Source organism: Sesamum indicum, unplaced genomic scaffold (genome assembly GCF_000512975.1).
Source record: "Sesamum indicum cultivar Zhongzhi No. 13 unplaced genomic scaffold, S_indicum_v1.0 scaffold00163, whole genome shotgun sequence".
Lineage (NCBI taxonomy): Eukaryota > Viridiplantae > Streptophyta > Magnoliopsida > Lamiales > Pedaliaceae > Sesamum > Sesamum indicum.
Window position 1 is genome coordinate 128437 of NW_011628067.1, and position 16313 is coordinate 144749.

At 31.9% G+C, this 16313-nt stretch overlaps 1 protein-coding gene across 2 annotated transcripts; it reads left to right on the forward strand.

The window, feature by feature from the left end:
• The first annotated feature begins 407 nt into the window (after positions 1 to 407).
• Positions 408 to 13523, forward strand: LOC105179447 (dnaJ homolog subfamily C GRV2-like). Of its 2 annotated transcripts, XR_002286343.1 has the most exons (11): positions 2653 to 2676; positions 3017 to 3140; positions 3433 to 3501; positions 4398 to 4620; positions 4848 to 5045; positions 5376 to 5680; positions 6380 to 6593; positions 6696 to 6873; positions 6960 to 7036; positions 7303 to 7453; positions 12745 to 13523. XR_002286343.1 is itself a non-coding variant. In XM_011103066.2 (7 exons), the coding sequence occupies exons 2-4, from the start codon at positions 1603 to 1605 to the stop codon at positions 2642 to 2644; spliced, it is 807 nt and encodes a 268-aa protein (XP_011101368.1). In that variant the 5' UTR covers positions 408 to 1465; positions 1538 to 1602; the 3' UTR covers positions 2645 to 2676; positions 3017 to 3140; positions 3433 to 3501; positions 4230 to 4347. The 2 variants fall into 2 exon arrangements, 1 of the variants encoding a protein (XP_011101368.1); XM_011103066.2 differs by lacking the exons at positions 4398 to 4620; positions 4848 to 5045; positions 5376 to 5680; ... (3 more) ...; positions 7303 to 7453; positions 12745 to 13523 and adding exons at positions 408 to 1465; positions 1538 to 1881; positions 1992 to 2429; positions 4230 to 4347 and having other exon boundaries at positions 2555 to 2676.
• The last annotated feature ends 2790 nt before the right edge of the window (positions 13524 to 16313 follow it).

The following is a 16313-nucleotide window of genomic DNA, read 5'->3' on the forward strand; positions in this document are numbered from 1 at the left end:
AACTCAGAGCACTATAACAGGGCAGGCTTCTTAACATACCTTTTCTGATATGTATTTGCTTCTTCTTCTTTTGTAAGTACTTTGTTGATGTAGATAACTGAGGGAAAAAAGAGAGGAAAGCAATATGTTCTACATGTTTGTGTTATTAAAAGGTTTCAAAATTACGTCCTTAGATCTTCTTGGCTTTAACTACTTGGTATGTAGTTGTCATGAAGATTCTATAACTGATTCAAGTTTCAAAACATTATGCATTTCTTATGTTTGATATGCAAACCTATTTGCACATTTTCCTCCTCCCCACCCCATCAAAAAAAACAAAAAAAGAAGCTTTAGCACCAGAAGTTCTTTTCACGAGCCTGAAGGTTTTATTTTTTGCATAATGATTAAGAAAAGGATATCTGTCATGTGCAAGTTATAATTCTAATCTATATATAGGTTGTCTTTCTGATAATAATTGGGGTGTGGGTGTTACTTTCCATAACTATCTAGATTGAAAATGTTTTAAACACATATACTGTAGTTCCAAGTGATGGCCATTTGTAGATGCTCTATGCCATAGTTGATGACCTTGTGGGACTCTCAGATATCATGACATAGTTCACTTGATCTTTCATTTACAGATAATCTGGAATTCCTCCACTCGAGCAGAACTTTTGAAATTTGTGGAAGAGCAGCATGCAAGCCTCAGTTATCATGGTTCATATGACATTAAAGATTCGCATTCCTTTGTTTATGAAGCATTATCTAAGGAGCTCTATATTGGCAACGTGTACTTGAGAGTCTATAATGATCAACCAGATTTCGAAATTAGTGAGCCTGAGGACTTCTGTCATGCCCTTGTTGATTTTATATCACATCTAGTCCATAATGCACCCGTTGCAAGCATGGATACTCATGTTAATAGTGATGTAACCACTGATGGATCTGCCGAGCAGCATCTTCTGATGATTCTTCAGCATCACTTGATGGGAAAAGCTTGGAGAAGGAGGATTTGGAATTAGTAAAAAATCTTCAATACGGTCTGCTATCTCTTCAGGTAGAAGTCTGGTGGTTTTTCGTCTGACACTTTTTTTGTCACCCTTGACACCTTTTTTTCTGTAATTTCTGTAAGTTCAGCACTTGTTGACAAAGAATCCGAATTTAGCTTCAGTGGTCTCCACAAAGGAGAAGCTATTGCCCCTTTTTGAATGCTTTTTTCTTCCTGTTTCTTCATCAAGCAACATTCCTCAGCTATGTCTACTTGTTTTGTCACGGTTGACAACATATGCACCTTGTGTGGAAGCAATGGTCGCAGATATAGCTCTGGTTTGCTTATTTTATTACAGTTGCTTCACTCATCTCCCAGCTGTCGTGAAGGAGCTTTGCATGTTCTCTATGCCTTGGAGAGCACGCTGGAGCTAGCTTGGGCAGCTTGCAAAGCATGGACGGGTGGTTTTCATTCTTGAAGTTCTCTTGCCAATACAAGGTATGCTGATCTCATTAGATAGCGGTTTCTTAAGAATTCTATCTTGCTCTCTAAAATGGAACTTTTGTGTAGAAGAGATTCCGTTGCAGCAAAGAGCCGCAGCAGCTTCGCTATTAGGGAAGCTTGTTGGCCAGACTATGCATGGGCCTAGAGTGGCGATAACTCTGGCAAGATTTCTACCTGATGGCCTTGTCTCGGTAATCAGGGATGGTCCTGGTGAAGCAGTTGTGACTGCTCTTGAACAAACAACAGAAACTCCTGAACTTGTCTGGACACCAGCAATGGCTGCATCGTTGTCTGCACAAATAGCAACTATGGCTTCGGATCTGTACCGTGAACAGGTGAAAGGACGTGTTGTTGATTGGGATGTACCTGAGCAGGCCTCTGGCCAACAGGAGATGAGAAATGAACCTCAGGTATAACTGCTGTGTGCTGCAGATGTACTCTTTTGTTTTTGATTGATTACATGGATGTTCTAAAGAACGCTAGTTCTGTTTAATGACTTACATCATGTAGTGCTGTCTAGGTTGGAGGGATCTGTGTTAGGTTATTCCTGAAAGATTCCAAATTTCCACTTAGAAATCCCAATAGATTTCTTGAAGGGCTGCTGGATCAGTACCTTACATCCATTGCCGCCTCACAATATGATGGCCAAGCTGTTGACACTGAACTTCCTCTACTTCTTTCTGCTGCCCTGGTCTCTTTACTCAGGGTGTACCCCGCTCTTGCAGATCATGTTGGATATCTTGGTTATGTCCCCAAAGTTGTGTCTGCAGTAGCCTATGGAGCAAGCAGAGAAACAATGGCTTCAGAAACCTATGTATCTGTGGATGGTTCGTCGCAACAAATTTCACAAACTCCTCAAAAGCGAGTTCGCCTTAGTTGTTTACGTGTTCTACATCAGTTTGCAGGTAGCACCACCTGTGCAGAAGCTATGGCAGCCACTAGTGTTGGGACACCCCAGGTATGCTGTTGTTTTAAGCAGCCCCCCTTTTTCCCCTCCAAGAAAATATCATACAAAAGATGTGTTTATCTGATTTGTTTATCGGTTGCTTAGTTTGGTATTTTTCTGATGAGCTTTTTCTTCAGGTAGTTCCACTTATGAAAGCGATTGGTTGGCAAGGTGGAAGCATCCTAGCTCTTGAAACCTTAAAGCGTGTTGTAGTTGCAGGGAATTGAGCAAGAGATGCACTTGTTGCACAGGGTCTCAAGTGAGCATCAATATCTCTTTAGACCCTAAGTTGTAGAATTGTTATGCATGTGAAATGTGTAGACGTGGTTAATGAAACAACAATGCGCATAAATTCATCTGTGTTTTCATGATACATTTTCTAAGATGGGTGCATAAGTAATGCAACATCATGCAATTAGTATTTATTAGATACAAAGTAATTTTCGGCCCACAACGTGCAATTATCTGTCACCTGGGCTAAGATATTGGTGGGTGATTGAGTCTGATTTTAGAATATTATTGGGATATGCATCCTGATAAAACTACTGTTGCATGTTCTCTGTGTCATGCAATAGTAACATGGCATATAATTATTGTAGGGTTGGTCTTGTGGAAGTTCTTCTTGGCCTTCTTGATTGGCGAGCTGGGGGAAGAAATGGGCTTTGTTCACAGATGAGCTGGAATGAGTCAGAAGCAGCAATTGGCCGGGTTCTTGCAAATGAGGTCTGTACCATATCATGATTTGTGTGAACACATACCTTCAGATGGTGCCTTTAGAGTAAATGGTAAATGTCTTTTATATCCAAGTATAGAACATTTGCAATGAACTAACATAAAATGCCAGACCAACCTTGTGGGACAGAAGTGGTGCATAATTAGCAAAAGAAATTATGTTCTGAATTCATATGATAAGTTGCTCAAGGTGGTCTGAGTTCCATTTTTTTTAATTTCTCCAGAAATATATTTGTGTTCATAATCTCTTTGTGGTCATAATCCCTTTGCTCTGTTCGCGTAGGTTTTGCATGCATTTGCAACAGAAGGGGCCTATTGTACCAAAGTACGTGTCATACTGAGTGCCTCTGATGTAAGTCATGACTCCTTAATCTGTGTTGCATTTCATCTGACCTATTATTCTTGAGTGAGTTTTTCCTGAAATTTTTAGAACAACTAGTAGCTAAAACCCTTGAGTTCGTGTTTTTTGCATGAATTGGTCAACGGCTGGCAGCTTTATGTGGTCAGTCAGCTGACGGATCCCCTGCTAAACTAGATCATAATGTGATACTGACTTAATCATGGTTTTGCTTTCCATCAGATTTATCTGCATCAAGTCTTGTTACTTTTAACCTTTCTTTTTTGAAAAATTATAAGCAGTCAGTCTTTCAACAAAGATGACTTCCAGCCGTGGGATCTTCCATGTTTCCTTTAAAAAGCTCTAAAAGGATTAGTAGCTTTATGTCACTGGAACTGTTTCACCTCCTTAAACTAAGATATAGTTTCCCTGTAATATGCACTTAGGATATCCGCGTGACTAGTATCCTTAAACTCCTGGTGTTTCAAAGATGCAACTTTTCATATTTTCTTGTGCTTTTCCATGGTAATTATATTATAACACTTTCACTTTGGAAGTGGGGTAACTTTTGTTCCTTTCTTTGCCTTCCATAGAGGTTTGAGATGTTTTCGTTATTTTTTTTTTTTGTTTTTAAGCTGAACTAGGCAGTGGCTAGATGGTGGCTCCATCAATATGCACATTGTTTCTCAATTTCAGAGCTTTGGTTAATGAACCAAACTCTTTCCTCCATTTCTTATGTGCAGGCAATGCTTTCTGGTGAACCGACTATTGTTGATGCTGCTGCTGCTCTGCTGAAAGCTATAGTTACTAGGAACCCAAAAGCAATATCTGATTATATTTTACAGGCACATTTTATTTTGCTCTGGCTTACCCTGGATCTGATCTTATTTCAATTGCCCAACTCTTCTCAGTGACTCATGTTTATCAAACTTTTCATGGTGGTGAGGAAGCTGCAGTTTCCTCTTCTCTACCTTTGGCGAAACGAAGTGTTTTGGGCGGCCTCTTACCTGAGTGATTGCTTTATGTACTGGAACGTAGCGGCCCAGTTGCTTTTGCGCAGCAATGGTTTCTGCTTCTCACACTCTTGAGATTATTTGGACACACAAGAAGCGAGCAGAGAATCTGATCCGTCAGGTAGCCCTGAATCTGCAACTGGAGTTTGCTACTTGTCTTTCACCCCGTCAGGTAGCCCTGAATCTGCAACTGGAGTTTGCTACTTGTCTTTCACCCCAAGCATCTTTTGTTAACATGAGTTACTAGGAACCCAAAAACAATGATCCAATTATACAGTACAGGCGCATTTTATTTTGCTCTGGCTTACCCTTGATCTAATCTTATTTCAATTGCCCAACTCTTCTCAGTGACTCATGTTTATCAAGCTTTTCATGGTGGTGAGGAAGCTGCAGTTTCCTCTTCTCTACCTTTGGTGAAACGAAGTGTTTTGGGCGGCCTCTTACCTCAGTCATTGCTTTACGTACTGGAACGTAGCAGCCCAGTTGCTTTTGCCGCAGCAATGGTTTCTGATTCTAACACTCCTGAGATTATTTGGACACCACAAGGTAGCCCTGAATCTGCAACTGGAGTTTGCTACTTGTCTTTCACCCGAAGCATTTAGTATTTACATTCTAAAACATGGTGGTACTTGAGTCATCTTCAATGCAAATAAGTGCTGCATTTAACTCACAGTTTTATTTTATTAGGTTCTTCAGCATCTTGGTTATTTCCCTTAGAAATTGGCACAGCATTGTCATTCCTTATATGACTATGCTCCAATGCCACCAGTGACATATCCAGAGCTGAAAGATGAAATGTGGTGTCATCGTTGTTATCTTCGAAACTTATGTGATGAAATTAGATTTCCTAATTGACCTATTGTTGAACATGTTCAGTTTTTGCAATCATTGCTAGTAATGTGGAGAGAAGAGTTAACTCGAACGCCAATGGAACTTTCTGAAGAAGAAGCTTGCAAGATACTAGAGATTTCCATTGATGAAGTATCTAGAGAGGATGCCCCTAAGAAACCAAGTTTTGAGTCAGTTGAGGAGATACCTAATATATCAGAGCAGATTGAGTATATTGATGAGGAAAAGCTCAAGAGACAGTATAGGAAACTTGCAATGAAGTATCATCCAGACAAAAATTCTGAAGGGAGGGAGAAGTTTCTGGCAGTGAGAAAGCTTATAAGTGCTTGCAGGTATGCCAAATTCCTTGATCCTGTGTGAGGATCTGTCGTTACTCATAAAAAACCGAGACTATATGATTAAGCTTGAGAAAAAAAAAAAGAACATATAAAATCTTATAAGCTACCAGATCTTATTTCAAATGAATTAGTCGACTTGTTTAGACGCCGTTTTCACAATTAAGCTGTTCATTTGACTGGTAGAAAGTGCTCTAAAGGTATTTATGCTGTCAAGATAAGCCAAATGCTTTTTTACACATATAAATGGATATCAGAATTGGTTTTAAATATATCTTGGAACTAGGAAGGACACGGGGCTATATATATATATTTAATTCTTAGATATGATACTACCTCAATTTAAGGTGTGGACCAAGAAATAAATTTAAATATATAAATTTAAGTGGCTTTTGCGGAAGAGTGAAAATGTAAATCATAGGGCTTTCCTATGAGGTTTGGACTACTTACATATGTTTCCCTTTGGTTTTGTTGCCTGCATCTAATATTTCATTCTGCAATCAGTAAACTTCTTGGAATATGATCAGCAAAGTTGGACAAAATTCCTAAGTTGAACCCTACATATGAGGGTTTTTATGAGGCATGTCTTTGGCCGGAATGCAATCCTTTTTAATTGGTTGTATTTCTTCATATTTGAGTTCCATGTTTCATATTTTCTTTTTAGTGATCTACCGCTTTCTGATTCCTCTCCCTTAGGTGACCATGCAAGGATTGCAAGGTCCCCAGACTTGGAGGTTGTTGCTTCTCTTTAAGGGCCAGTGTATTCTATATAGGTGATATGGGAATGTATTGGTGCCATTCAATATCCTATGCTCTTAAGTGCCATTACAGTCGATAAGGATGATAACAATTTTCTTTCCTCTGATCGAGCACATCTTCTAGTTGCATCCTCGGGGCTTGTTTGGTTGACGTAAATTCATCATCTGCCTTTAATTTCCATATCATTCTTCTTTAGATAAGTACTTTGTAAATGTACTTTTGCTTATGCTATTTCCACATATTTAACTTTCAGGTGCGAGTCTTCATCATTGAATGGTGAAGAGCTTGTGAGAGATGGTGGAATACCTCTTCTTACAACCCTCCTTTCCCGTTGCATGTGTGTGGTCCAACCAACAACTCCTGCCACTGAACCGTCCGCTACTATTGTTGCTAACATAATGCGAACCTTTCAGTTTTGAGTCAGTATGAAAGTGCGAGAACTGAGATGCTCGTAATTTTGTCTTCCATCTTTCTTTTAATTTCTTCTAATGAAGTTCATCACATAATTTTCTTTCAGTTACATTTGCTACACTTGGTGAGAAGACCATGGTGATGTTCCCGGAAGTGCTTTAGTATTGGTGTTCCGTGGTGCAGGTGACTATATATGCTATCATATTTTTTTTTATCATTGTCACCTGTTGTGTTGCTGGGTTCTCATTTTTTTGGATTTTTGACTAATTGGAGCGTATTTCTTCATTGTTTTTGCTACTCTGATTTAATTTTTGTAGTAATAATAGCCTTTGTGTTCTACCACCTTGCATATTTGCTTCTTTGCTGCTGAAACTCTATTGTTCTCCATTTTCAACTTTTTTGTTCACAACATATATAGTCAACTAACATATTGTTGAACTCTTGTAAAGTTAATCTGCTCCTGTGGTAGAGATTGTGTTCTTGCTTGAGTGCTTGGACCCACGTTGAAGTAACTTCCTGCTCGTTTATACAACTCTTTGACAACATAAGAATTGGAGGGTGATGAATACAGTTGTTGAACAAAACCTTCCAGCCAAAAAGGTGAGAATAGATCTATCCTCATACACTCTCATTTATTATTTAAATGGGTATATAATTGAAATAATACATAAGTGGTGTTCACACTTTTATTATAGTATAATATAATAATATATATAATCGTAAATAAAAAGAATATTAAGTTATTGCATATATTATAAATTTGTGAATAATTTGCAATTATGTTTCTTCATTTATGAGTGCCATTAAATTATTTTATAATTAATTTTTAGTTTTTAATTTATTTGCATAGGATAATGGAGATAGTATTTGTCATTTTTTATATTTCTTCTTTTTTGTGATGACAATTATATCTCTTATAATAATATATTGTTAAATTATGTATACTAACTTTGTAATTAGTTAATTTATGTAAAATCAAGTTAGTAGTTGAATTCTAACTTTGATGTTATATGATAATTGGATTCCAACGGAAATGGTTTATATGCAAATTATATTGCATAATAATAATTATTTATGATTTATTATATATTAAAAATTATTTGTAATGAGAAAGTCACCATTATTTTATTTATGTTATATTTTTTTCACTTACTAATTAAATTTTTTATTTTATTTGTCGTGTTGTGGGGAAAAAATATTTTAAAATTGATGGAACGAATTGGAGTGCTACAACTTAAAATTTTAATTGATTATTTAATTTAGAGATCAATTAAGAATTTAATGATTTAGAAATTACATATTGCTAGAAAAACTATTAAGTAGACCAAATATTTTATGCAGTATATATGTTAAGTAGTAAGACATCAATTATCTATAGGCTTGTTACACACACACACATATATAATTATATTTATTGTCATTATTTATGGTTTAATGATTTTGAATTTGAATGTTTATAAATTTTTACAAATTTGGTTTGAAATTTGACCAAATTCGTAAGAATTTGTAAACGTTAAAAGATCAAAAATCACATCAATGGCTAAATAAGTCAAAATTAATTTTATATGTAAATATTTGGAATCACGTGACCAAGGCACTTATTTGTATTTTTTGAATTTTAAAGTAATTATTTTAAAAAAATTGTCTACAAGCATATTATATTATACAATTATATTTTTTTATATTATATATAATTTACTATAGAAACAAAAAAATATTTATTTGCGTACTTAGAATACGAAAATTGAATTAATTGTACATAAATTGTTTATAATTATATTAGTATTTTGTGATTTATTATATATTACTAATAATATTTTTATATTATTAATTGTTATATATAGGGTAAATTATATTTATGGTTTTTTTTTTTTGTTTTATTCTCTGTGTATCAATATTATAGGGCAAATTACATGTTTTTGGTTCTTACTTTTAAAAAATCTATATGCCTTATATAATTATATTTATCATATCATTTATGAATTATCTTTATTCCATATTATTAGATAGATATTTATTCTCTTTATTAGGCAATAAAAAAAGAAGAAAATTGATTTAATGTACAAAATAAATAAATAGTCCATATGGTTATTATATTTGTAATTATAATTGAATTTATTGTATTTATAGTTCTCATGTAGGGTTAGGAGTTAGGATATAAATGATGGTCTTATAATGATATTACATCATTTAATTAATATTTTTAATTAATCATTTTGGGGATATGTCATATATATATATATATATAAGATGATGTTAATATCATTATATATTTATTTTTATAAGTGTAAAAGTTTTTATCAATATTTTTGGATCAATTCCTAACGGAAAAGGGTTAAGCCTAAAACAACGAAAGTTTCAATGTGTGTAACTTAGAACTTTTTGGAGGAAAATGTAATTTTTTATAAGTTAATCCTAAATTTATTCATTAATTATGTCAAGTTAGTTGTTTATTTTTTTAATAAAGTTTTAATGGCAACTTAGTTATTTCTTTAATTAATTTGTTAATCCCTAATAATAACTAGTTAATTTTTATGGACTAGTCCTTATGTACATACTAAACATTAACATTATTGTGGATAAATTTTTATAGATTTGGTTTGAAATTTGAGCAACCCGTAAGGATTTGTAAACATCAGAGATAAAAAATTATATTAGATAAAACACAGAAGCTTGTGAAAAATATACAATAAAAAAAGTCAAAAATAATTTTATATGTAAATATTTGGACCACGTGACCATGACAGTTATATTTACTTCTTGTACTCTAAAATAATAGGATTCTTAAAAAAATTATTTACACGCATATTATATTAAAGGCTAAAATAATGAAATAACAAAATAACTTTTTCCCCTTTTTTTCTGCACTTTTTGTACTAAAAAAAAGTAATTAGTTAGACTAAGAATAATTTATGTACTAACATTGTCTATATACATATTATATAGTTATATATATTGTTTATGAATTACTATTATAATCATATTCTTCATATTATTATATATTTACTTGCTTTATTAGGGGATAAAAAAAGATGAAGATCGAATTAAATAAATCGTCTATGTGGTCATACTTAATAATTTCAAAGTTAGTTGTTCCTTGTTTTGTCATTTTTCTTTTAATTGATTTTGTTAATTTATTATGTGGGTAGTTATTTTTTTGCACTAGTTGTTGTGGTATTTCTGCGTTTATATAATAAATAAATTTTATAATTTTAAAAGTAATAATTTGTTAGGTAGTGGTTTTAATAATTAAATGATATCTTTTGTGTTAATTTTTAATAGAAAAATACCTAGATGGATAAATCAATTTTCTAATTTTATATGTAAGTTAATATTATTACTTTAAATTTTGATTTTGAATAACATAAAAATTAAAAAAGAAAACTAATTTATTTATATTAAAATAAAACTTCAATTTATTGAAAAATTATAATATATGGTCAGAGTTTATTATTAATGTATATAACCAAACATTACTAATATATCCTTGCTTTGTATATTTTGCAATACACTTAGTAAATAGAAATTAATTTTTAATTTATTTGAAGATAAAATTCTTATTTTATTTATTAGAATTTTTTATAAATATTTATTAAAATTACAAGTTCTCTAATTTTTTATTTCTTAATGTCAAAGTTCATTAAAATATTTTCAATAATAATTTAATTCAAGTAAAAATTTTATCTCAAATTCTATTTAAAAGTTTATTTATTCATATTAAAATAAATAATTTGAAAATAGGAGAGAGAATATTTCATGTTTTTCAGTTTTTTATTAAATTATGGGCAAAAAGAATATTTATCTGGTTAGGCAGTGGTCTTAAAAATTAAACTTTATGAACATAATTTTACTTATATATTATTAAGTTTTGAAATTACACTTATATATTCTGTCAAAATTTTTCATTTATATTTTACCTTTTTCGATATGATTTCGACGTAAAATGTTGACCTTAGCAAATAAAAATTATATAAATTTTGAATTTCGTTAGTCATTGAATATTTTTATGTATAATTTTGTACTTAGGATGAATATAGGTTATGTATATAGAATGAAGTTAATATTATCATATATTCTTATTATAAGTACAAACATATCACATATAAATGTGATTGAGGGGGTAAAATTTGTGTAACTTTTTTACTATCGTCAATATTTTTTGTCTAATCCTTAACAAAGAGGGTCATATTAGAATTTTTTTTTTTTGAAATAATGTGTAATTCCCATTTTTAAAACCGATATAAGTATAATGAACTTTAGATTAATCATTTCTCAATTATCTTCTTTAATCATATTATATTATATTATTTCATATGTTGAGGTGGATAAGTTATTTGGTCCTTATTTTGTATTATATTTAGATTTAATGGTGACTTATTGTTTTCATGAGTAGATTTGAATGTATTCTAATTATTCATAATTTCTTTAATATTATGCTTATATATTCCTATTTATATTGTAGCTATTACTTAATTTTGTTAAATTTATAATTATAATCATATTATTAATCCAACGACGAGATTGCATACCTTTAGTTTTCCTTTTCTTTTTTCACTTTATCTACTCTAAAAAATAAAATTAATTATTTAGAATTAAGAATAATTTATGTACAATTAAACTTAAAATTAAATAATAATAGGACTTTTAAAGAATTTACATATATTTTATAATTATATTTGTTGTATTATTTATGAATTATCATTATAATCATTTCATATTATTAGATATATATTTATTCGCTTTATTAGGATAAAAAAAAGAAAATTGAATTTATTGTATAAAAAAGTAAATAGTCCATGTTTTTGAAAAAAAAAAGTATATCTGTAATTATACATCAAATTTGTGTTTATATATTTTCATGTAAATTTAGGAGTCTGGACATGAAGTGCTGACCTTAGAAGTGATCTTAAAAATTAGAATTATATCACTCAATTGATATTTTATTTATATATATAGAATGAGGTTTATATTATATATTTTTATGGAAAAATTCAGAGACTCCCCCTATAATAATAGGAATGTTTAAAAAATTCCCTATGGAATTGAAGTATTAAATACTTTCCCTATGATATAAAATAAAGTTCAAAAAATCCCTTCCGTACAAAATTGGGCGACACACGTTTAGACTGCGATTTTTCTATGAAAGTACCTTTTTTTTTTTATATTTTTATCCTTCTCTCACTTGTAATATATATAATATTATATATGAATTTAATAATTAAATATTATTTATATAATAATTATTTAATTAAAATATTATACTTTTTTAATAATAATAAAATATTCTTTTATATAATAATTAGTTAATTATTTATATAATAAAATATTATTTTAATTAAATTAAAATTAATTATATATACAATTTAAAAAAAAAGCAGTAGCTGTCGTCCAACGCAATGAGGGCGATGCCGGTTGGCCAGACCTGGGCGTCGTCAATGGACGGTGTTATTTTGATTTTTTTTGATAAATTTTAAATTTATATGTTATAAACATATTTTAATAATTATAAATTATATATTAATAAGCCTAGTTTGATTGGTTGACTAGAAGGGGTGTTTTCATCATTGTTTCTAAAAAAATAGACTCAAATTGACCAGGGGACGGTGTGATTATTTATTTGTAACATTAGAGTAATTTTTTGTATTAAAAATTTCATAGGCAGATTTTTGATATTTTGTTATATCACAGGGGTCAAAATGGATTTAATCCTATATTTTTATTGTTATAAGTGTAAAATTAAAATTTTATCGATATTTTTTGGACAATTCCTAATGGATTAAGTGTGGAAGTTTGAATGGTGTGTGTAATTTTAGAACTTTTTGGAAGAAAGTATAATTTCTCATTTTTAAGTTAATGTTGCTTATTATTATGTGGTTAATTTATATCTTTAGTGGCTAGCTTCCTCATCAGTAAGGATATGCTTCGCCCACGGTCTAAGATACCGAATATCAATCGGCGATTGTCATCTGGTATCTCCTAAGAGGGATAGTATGAGACAAACTCATCAGCAATCTCCCCTTGTTCCGTATGCGTGGTACTATTCTCATCATTTATCTGCAAGATTCTCCTCATCACTCGTCAGCATTGATCTCCGTCCTTCATCCATTGCATCTTAGCTCTCTGCTGCAACATAATTTGTTCGAGTTTTGCCGCTTTTGCATATACAATCCGACAGCAGTGTTCCAGACTTAAAAAGAGCTCATTCTGTCTGTCAGAGCTCACCAATTGTTGTGCCTCATCTAGAAATCCCTTGGCTAACGGGACATTCAACGTCAAAATCCCCCTTATTCCTTCTCTGCAGCCGGAAGACCGATTTAAGGGCTTTCAATTTACGTGTCACCGCATACATAAGCACACCGACAACCTCATGGTACCAAATATCTGCACGTTGGGGATAAAATCAGGTGATAGGGTAAGGTAGTTATCAAATCGAAACATACCTCCGTTATGTTACTGTGCATCCCCATATAAAACAAGCAGCGAGTGGTCAGACGTCCGTGGTGTGAGGCTATGATAGGATGAGGAAAGGAACCTCGCGAGCCAACGATCATTAATAAGATTCCGATCCAACCGCTTCCACAGACTCCGTGTACGTGTGTAATTTTAGAATATTTTTTTTAAAATAAAAGTGTAATTCCAAGCGATTTAACCCTAGATTAATCATTTTTCAATTCTCTTCTATTAATCGTAACATATTATATTATTTAAAATTTTCTTATTTTGTCATTATATTTAGATTTAATGGTCACTTATCTATTTTTATAAGTAGATCTCTTCTGAATGTGGTCTAATTATTTTTAATTTCTTTAATATTATGCTTATATATTCTTATTTATATTGTAGGTATTAATTAATTTTGTCAATTTAATTATTTTATTAATTAGTTATTGTTGCATGTTTTTCTTATGTGCACATAACAAATAATATTTATAGTTCAACAAACAATTAAAATCATTGTTCTTTATCTTTTTTATTAATATTGTTCTTTACTAATTATTTTTTAATATTTACTAAAAATGCCTCTATCAAATATGAAAAATCAGAGAAATTGAAATTTTATATTTATTAATTCTCATAGCTCCTCCTACTATGATAAAATCATGGATATAATACTTCTAAATTTACCCCAATATTAATAGTATTCTGAACGGGCGTTTTGTATGTCAGTAATATTATTTTGATTTCAAATTTTGATTATAATTTATTTTATTTTGTATTATGTCAAACAAAAATAATAATTTTAATAGATTAACTTATTATTTATATTCTCTTAAGAAAAAATATTTTTAAAAACTAAATGTATTTATAATAATTTAGGTCAATTTATTATAATTTTGGTCAAGTTTATTAAAAAAATTATGTTGACTAGATTATATAATTTTATTTTAAAAAGTTATTTATTATTATTTCTGGTACATATTTATTAAACCATTTTATTATTTTTGTATAATAATAATTAAATTAAAAATAATAATAAGATGAAGTAACTAAAAATCATTTTTATATCTTTGCAGTTTATAGTTACTTTATTATTTATATTAATATGAATAATTTGAAAATGGGATGATTTGATATTGGTTGTTTTTGCTACTCAGGTAAGTCCTGCCGTTAAGTTTTTTGTAGATTTTTTTGTCCTTTTTTTTTTTTTATTTCTTGTATAAATGTCTTGAACTCAAAAATAATATTTTGTTTGAATAACTGCTAAAATTAAACATTATCTTCATAAACTCAAAAATATAATAAACATGTTATATGTATATTATCTTTTTCACACTGTTAATATTAAATTTATAAATAGATGATTATAAAATACATAATTATATCCACAAATATGAAATTTAAAATAATGCTTAGTTAATTACTAAACAAAAAATATAGCTTATGAAATTCTTTTAAAAACAAAGTATATCAACAAATGATTATTCAGGACTTTTCTGAATGCTCAATTTGTTGGAACCGTCTCGAGTTTCTTTCCCGCCATATATGGTAAACGAATGACCCAAGTAGCGCTCTATATGCAATATTGATGATATGTTTCCCTCTCCATTTCCTAGTTGTCCATTCTACATCTCTTGCCCATTCTATATTGGGCCACGCGAATCAAATAATTTGCCGTAGTACTGCAAGGCATCGTCTATTGAATCGACATCAAAGAACAAGTGGGAATGTGTCTCGTCTGGGTCCCCATCACAAAGAATACACCCTCCAAGGTGTGCGAGCCAAGGTTTATCTGTCGTCGGTAATTTTTCCTAAATAGCCACCCATAAGATAAAGGAATGTCGTGGAATCTTCAACGAACCTGAAAGTAGCGAAGTCCATCCTACTTTTGGTCCAGGTGGGCAAAGAAGCTGGTACAGAGCTTGGGCGGTGGGACGCCCATCGGAAAACCGCCAAATGATTCTATCCTCACCACCATGAATCATGGGTAATGTGTAGATAATCTGAAGGCATTCCAAATCCATAATGAAAGGCTAGTGCCATTGGCCGTCAACTATAACCATATGAAGCTTGGTAGATCCATCAAGCCCAAGTAATCAGGGATCGAGATCCACGTGAAAATCTAGTAATCAGGGATCCAAGATGATGCCATGGATCCTTCCAAAGATAGAAGCTTCTCCCATCTCCAATTTGCAGCTCCACCATTAGTTGGATGAGGCTGCATAGTCGAAGCATCTTTCTCCAAGTCCACGATCCTCCCTTCTCATCAACTGTCCAAATGGAATTATTTCGAAGTCGTCCACGCTGTAGCCACTCAACCCAGATAGACGTTTGGTCACATCTAATGACGTCACACAATTTTTTTGTCATTAGGGCTTGGTTGAGTGTATCAATATCTTTAATACACTGTCCACCTTGCACCACCGGATTGCAAACATTCTTTCCACGCAACTTTGGCATATCCTATGCCTGAAGTGCCTTTCCAAAGGAACAGTCGTAGGCATTTCTCCACTTAATAACCGCCTTCAGTAATATGAATGCAGAAGCCCAATACAAGCTCAATGTTGAAAGAACTGTTTTTATGATTTGTACCCGACCAGCATATGATAATGACATTCTCTCTCATCCAGTAATACGAGTGTCAATTTAAGAGAAAAGTGGCTGACAATCAGAGATAGAAAGCCTAAATGGGATTAGAGGTAAGCCCAAGTACCTCATTGGGAGGTATCTGCCCCTCCTGAAAGCCCAAGATCGATAGTAGCTGTTCTTTCCTTTCTTGTGCAGACTGGGAGATAATTAGGTGACTCTTTTGAATATTCAGCCGGAAGCCCGACCATTCTGCAAAACTATTCAGTCCCACCTTTAGGGTTCTAACCGAGTCCTTGTCAGCTTTACAAACGAGGATGAGATCATCTGCGAATCCCAACTGGAATATCCTCCCTGGCTCACACTTCCAGTGGAATGTGAATCATAAATCATGCTCAATTAATTGTGAAAGTCCCAAATGCAACACTTCCATAAC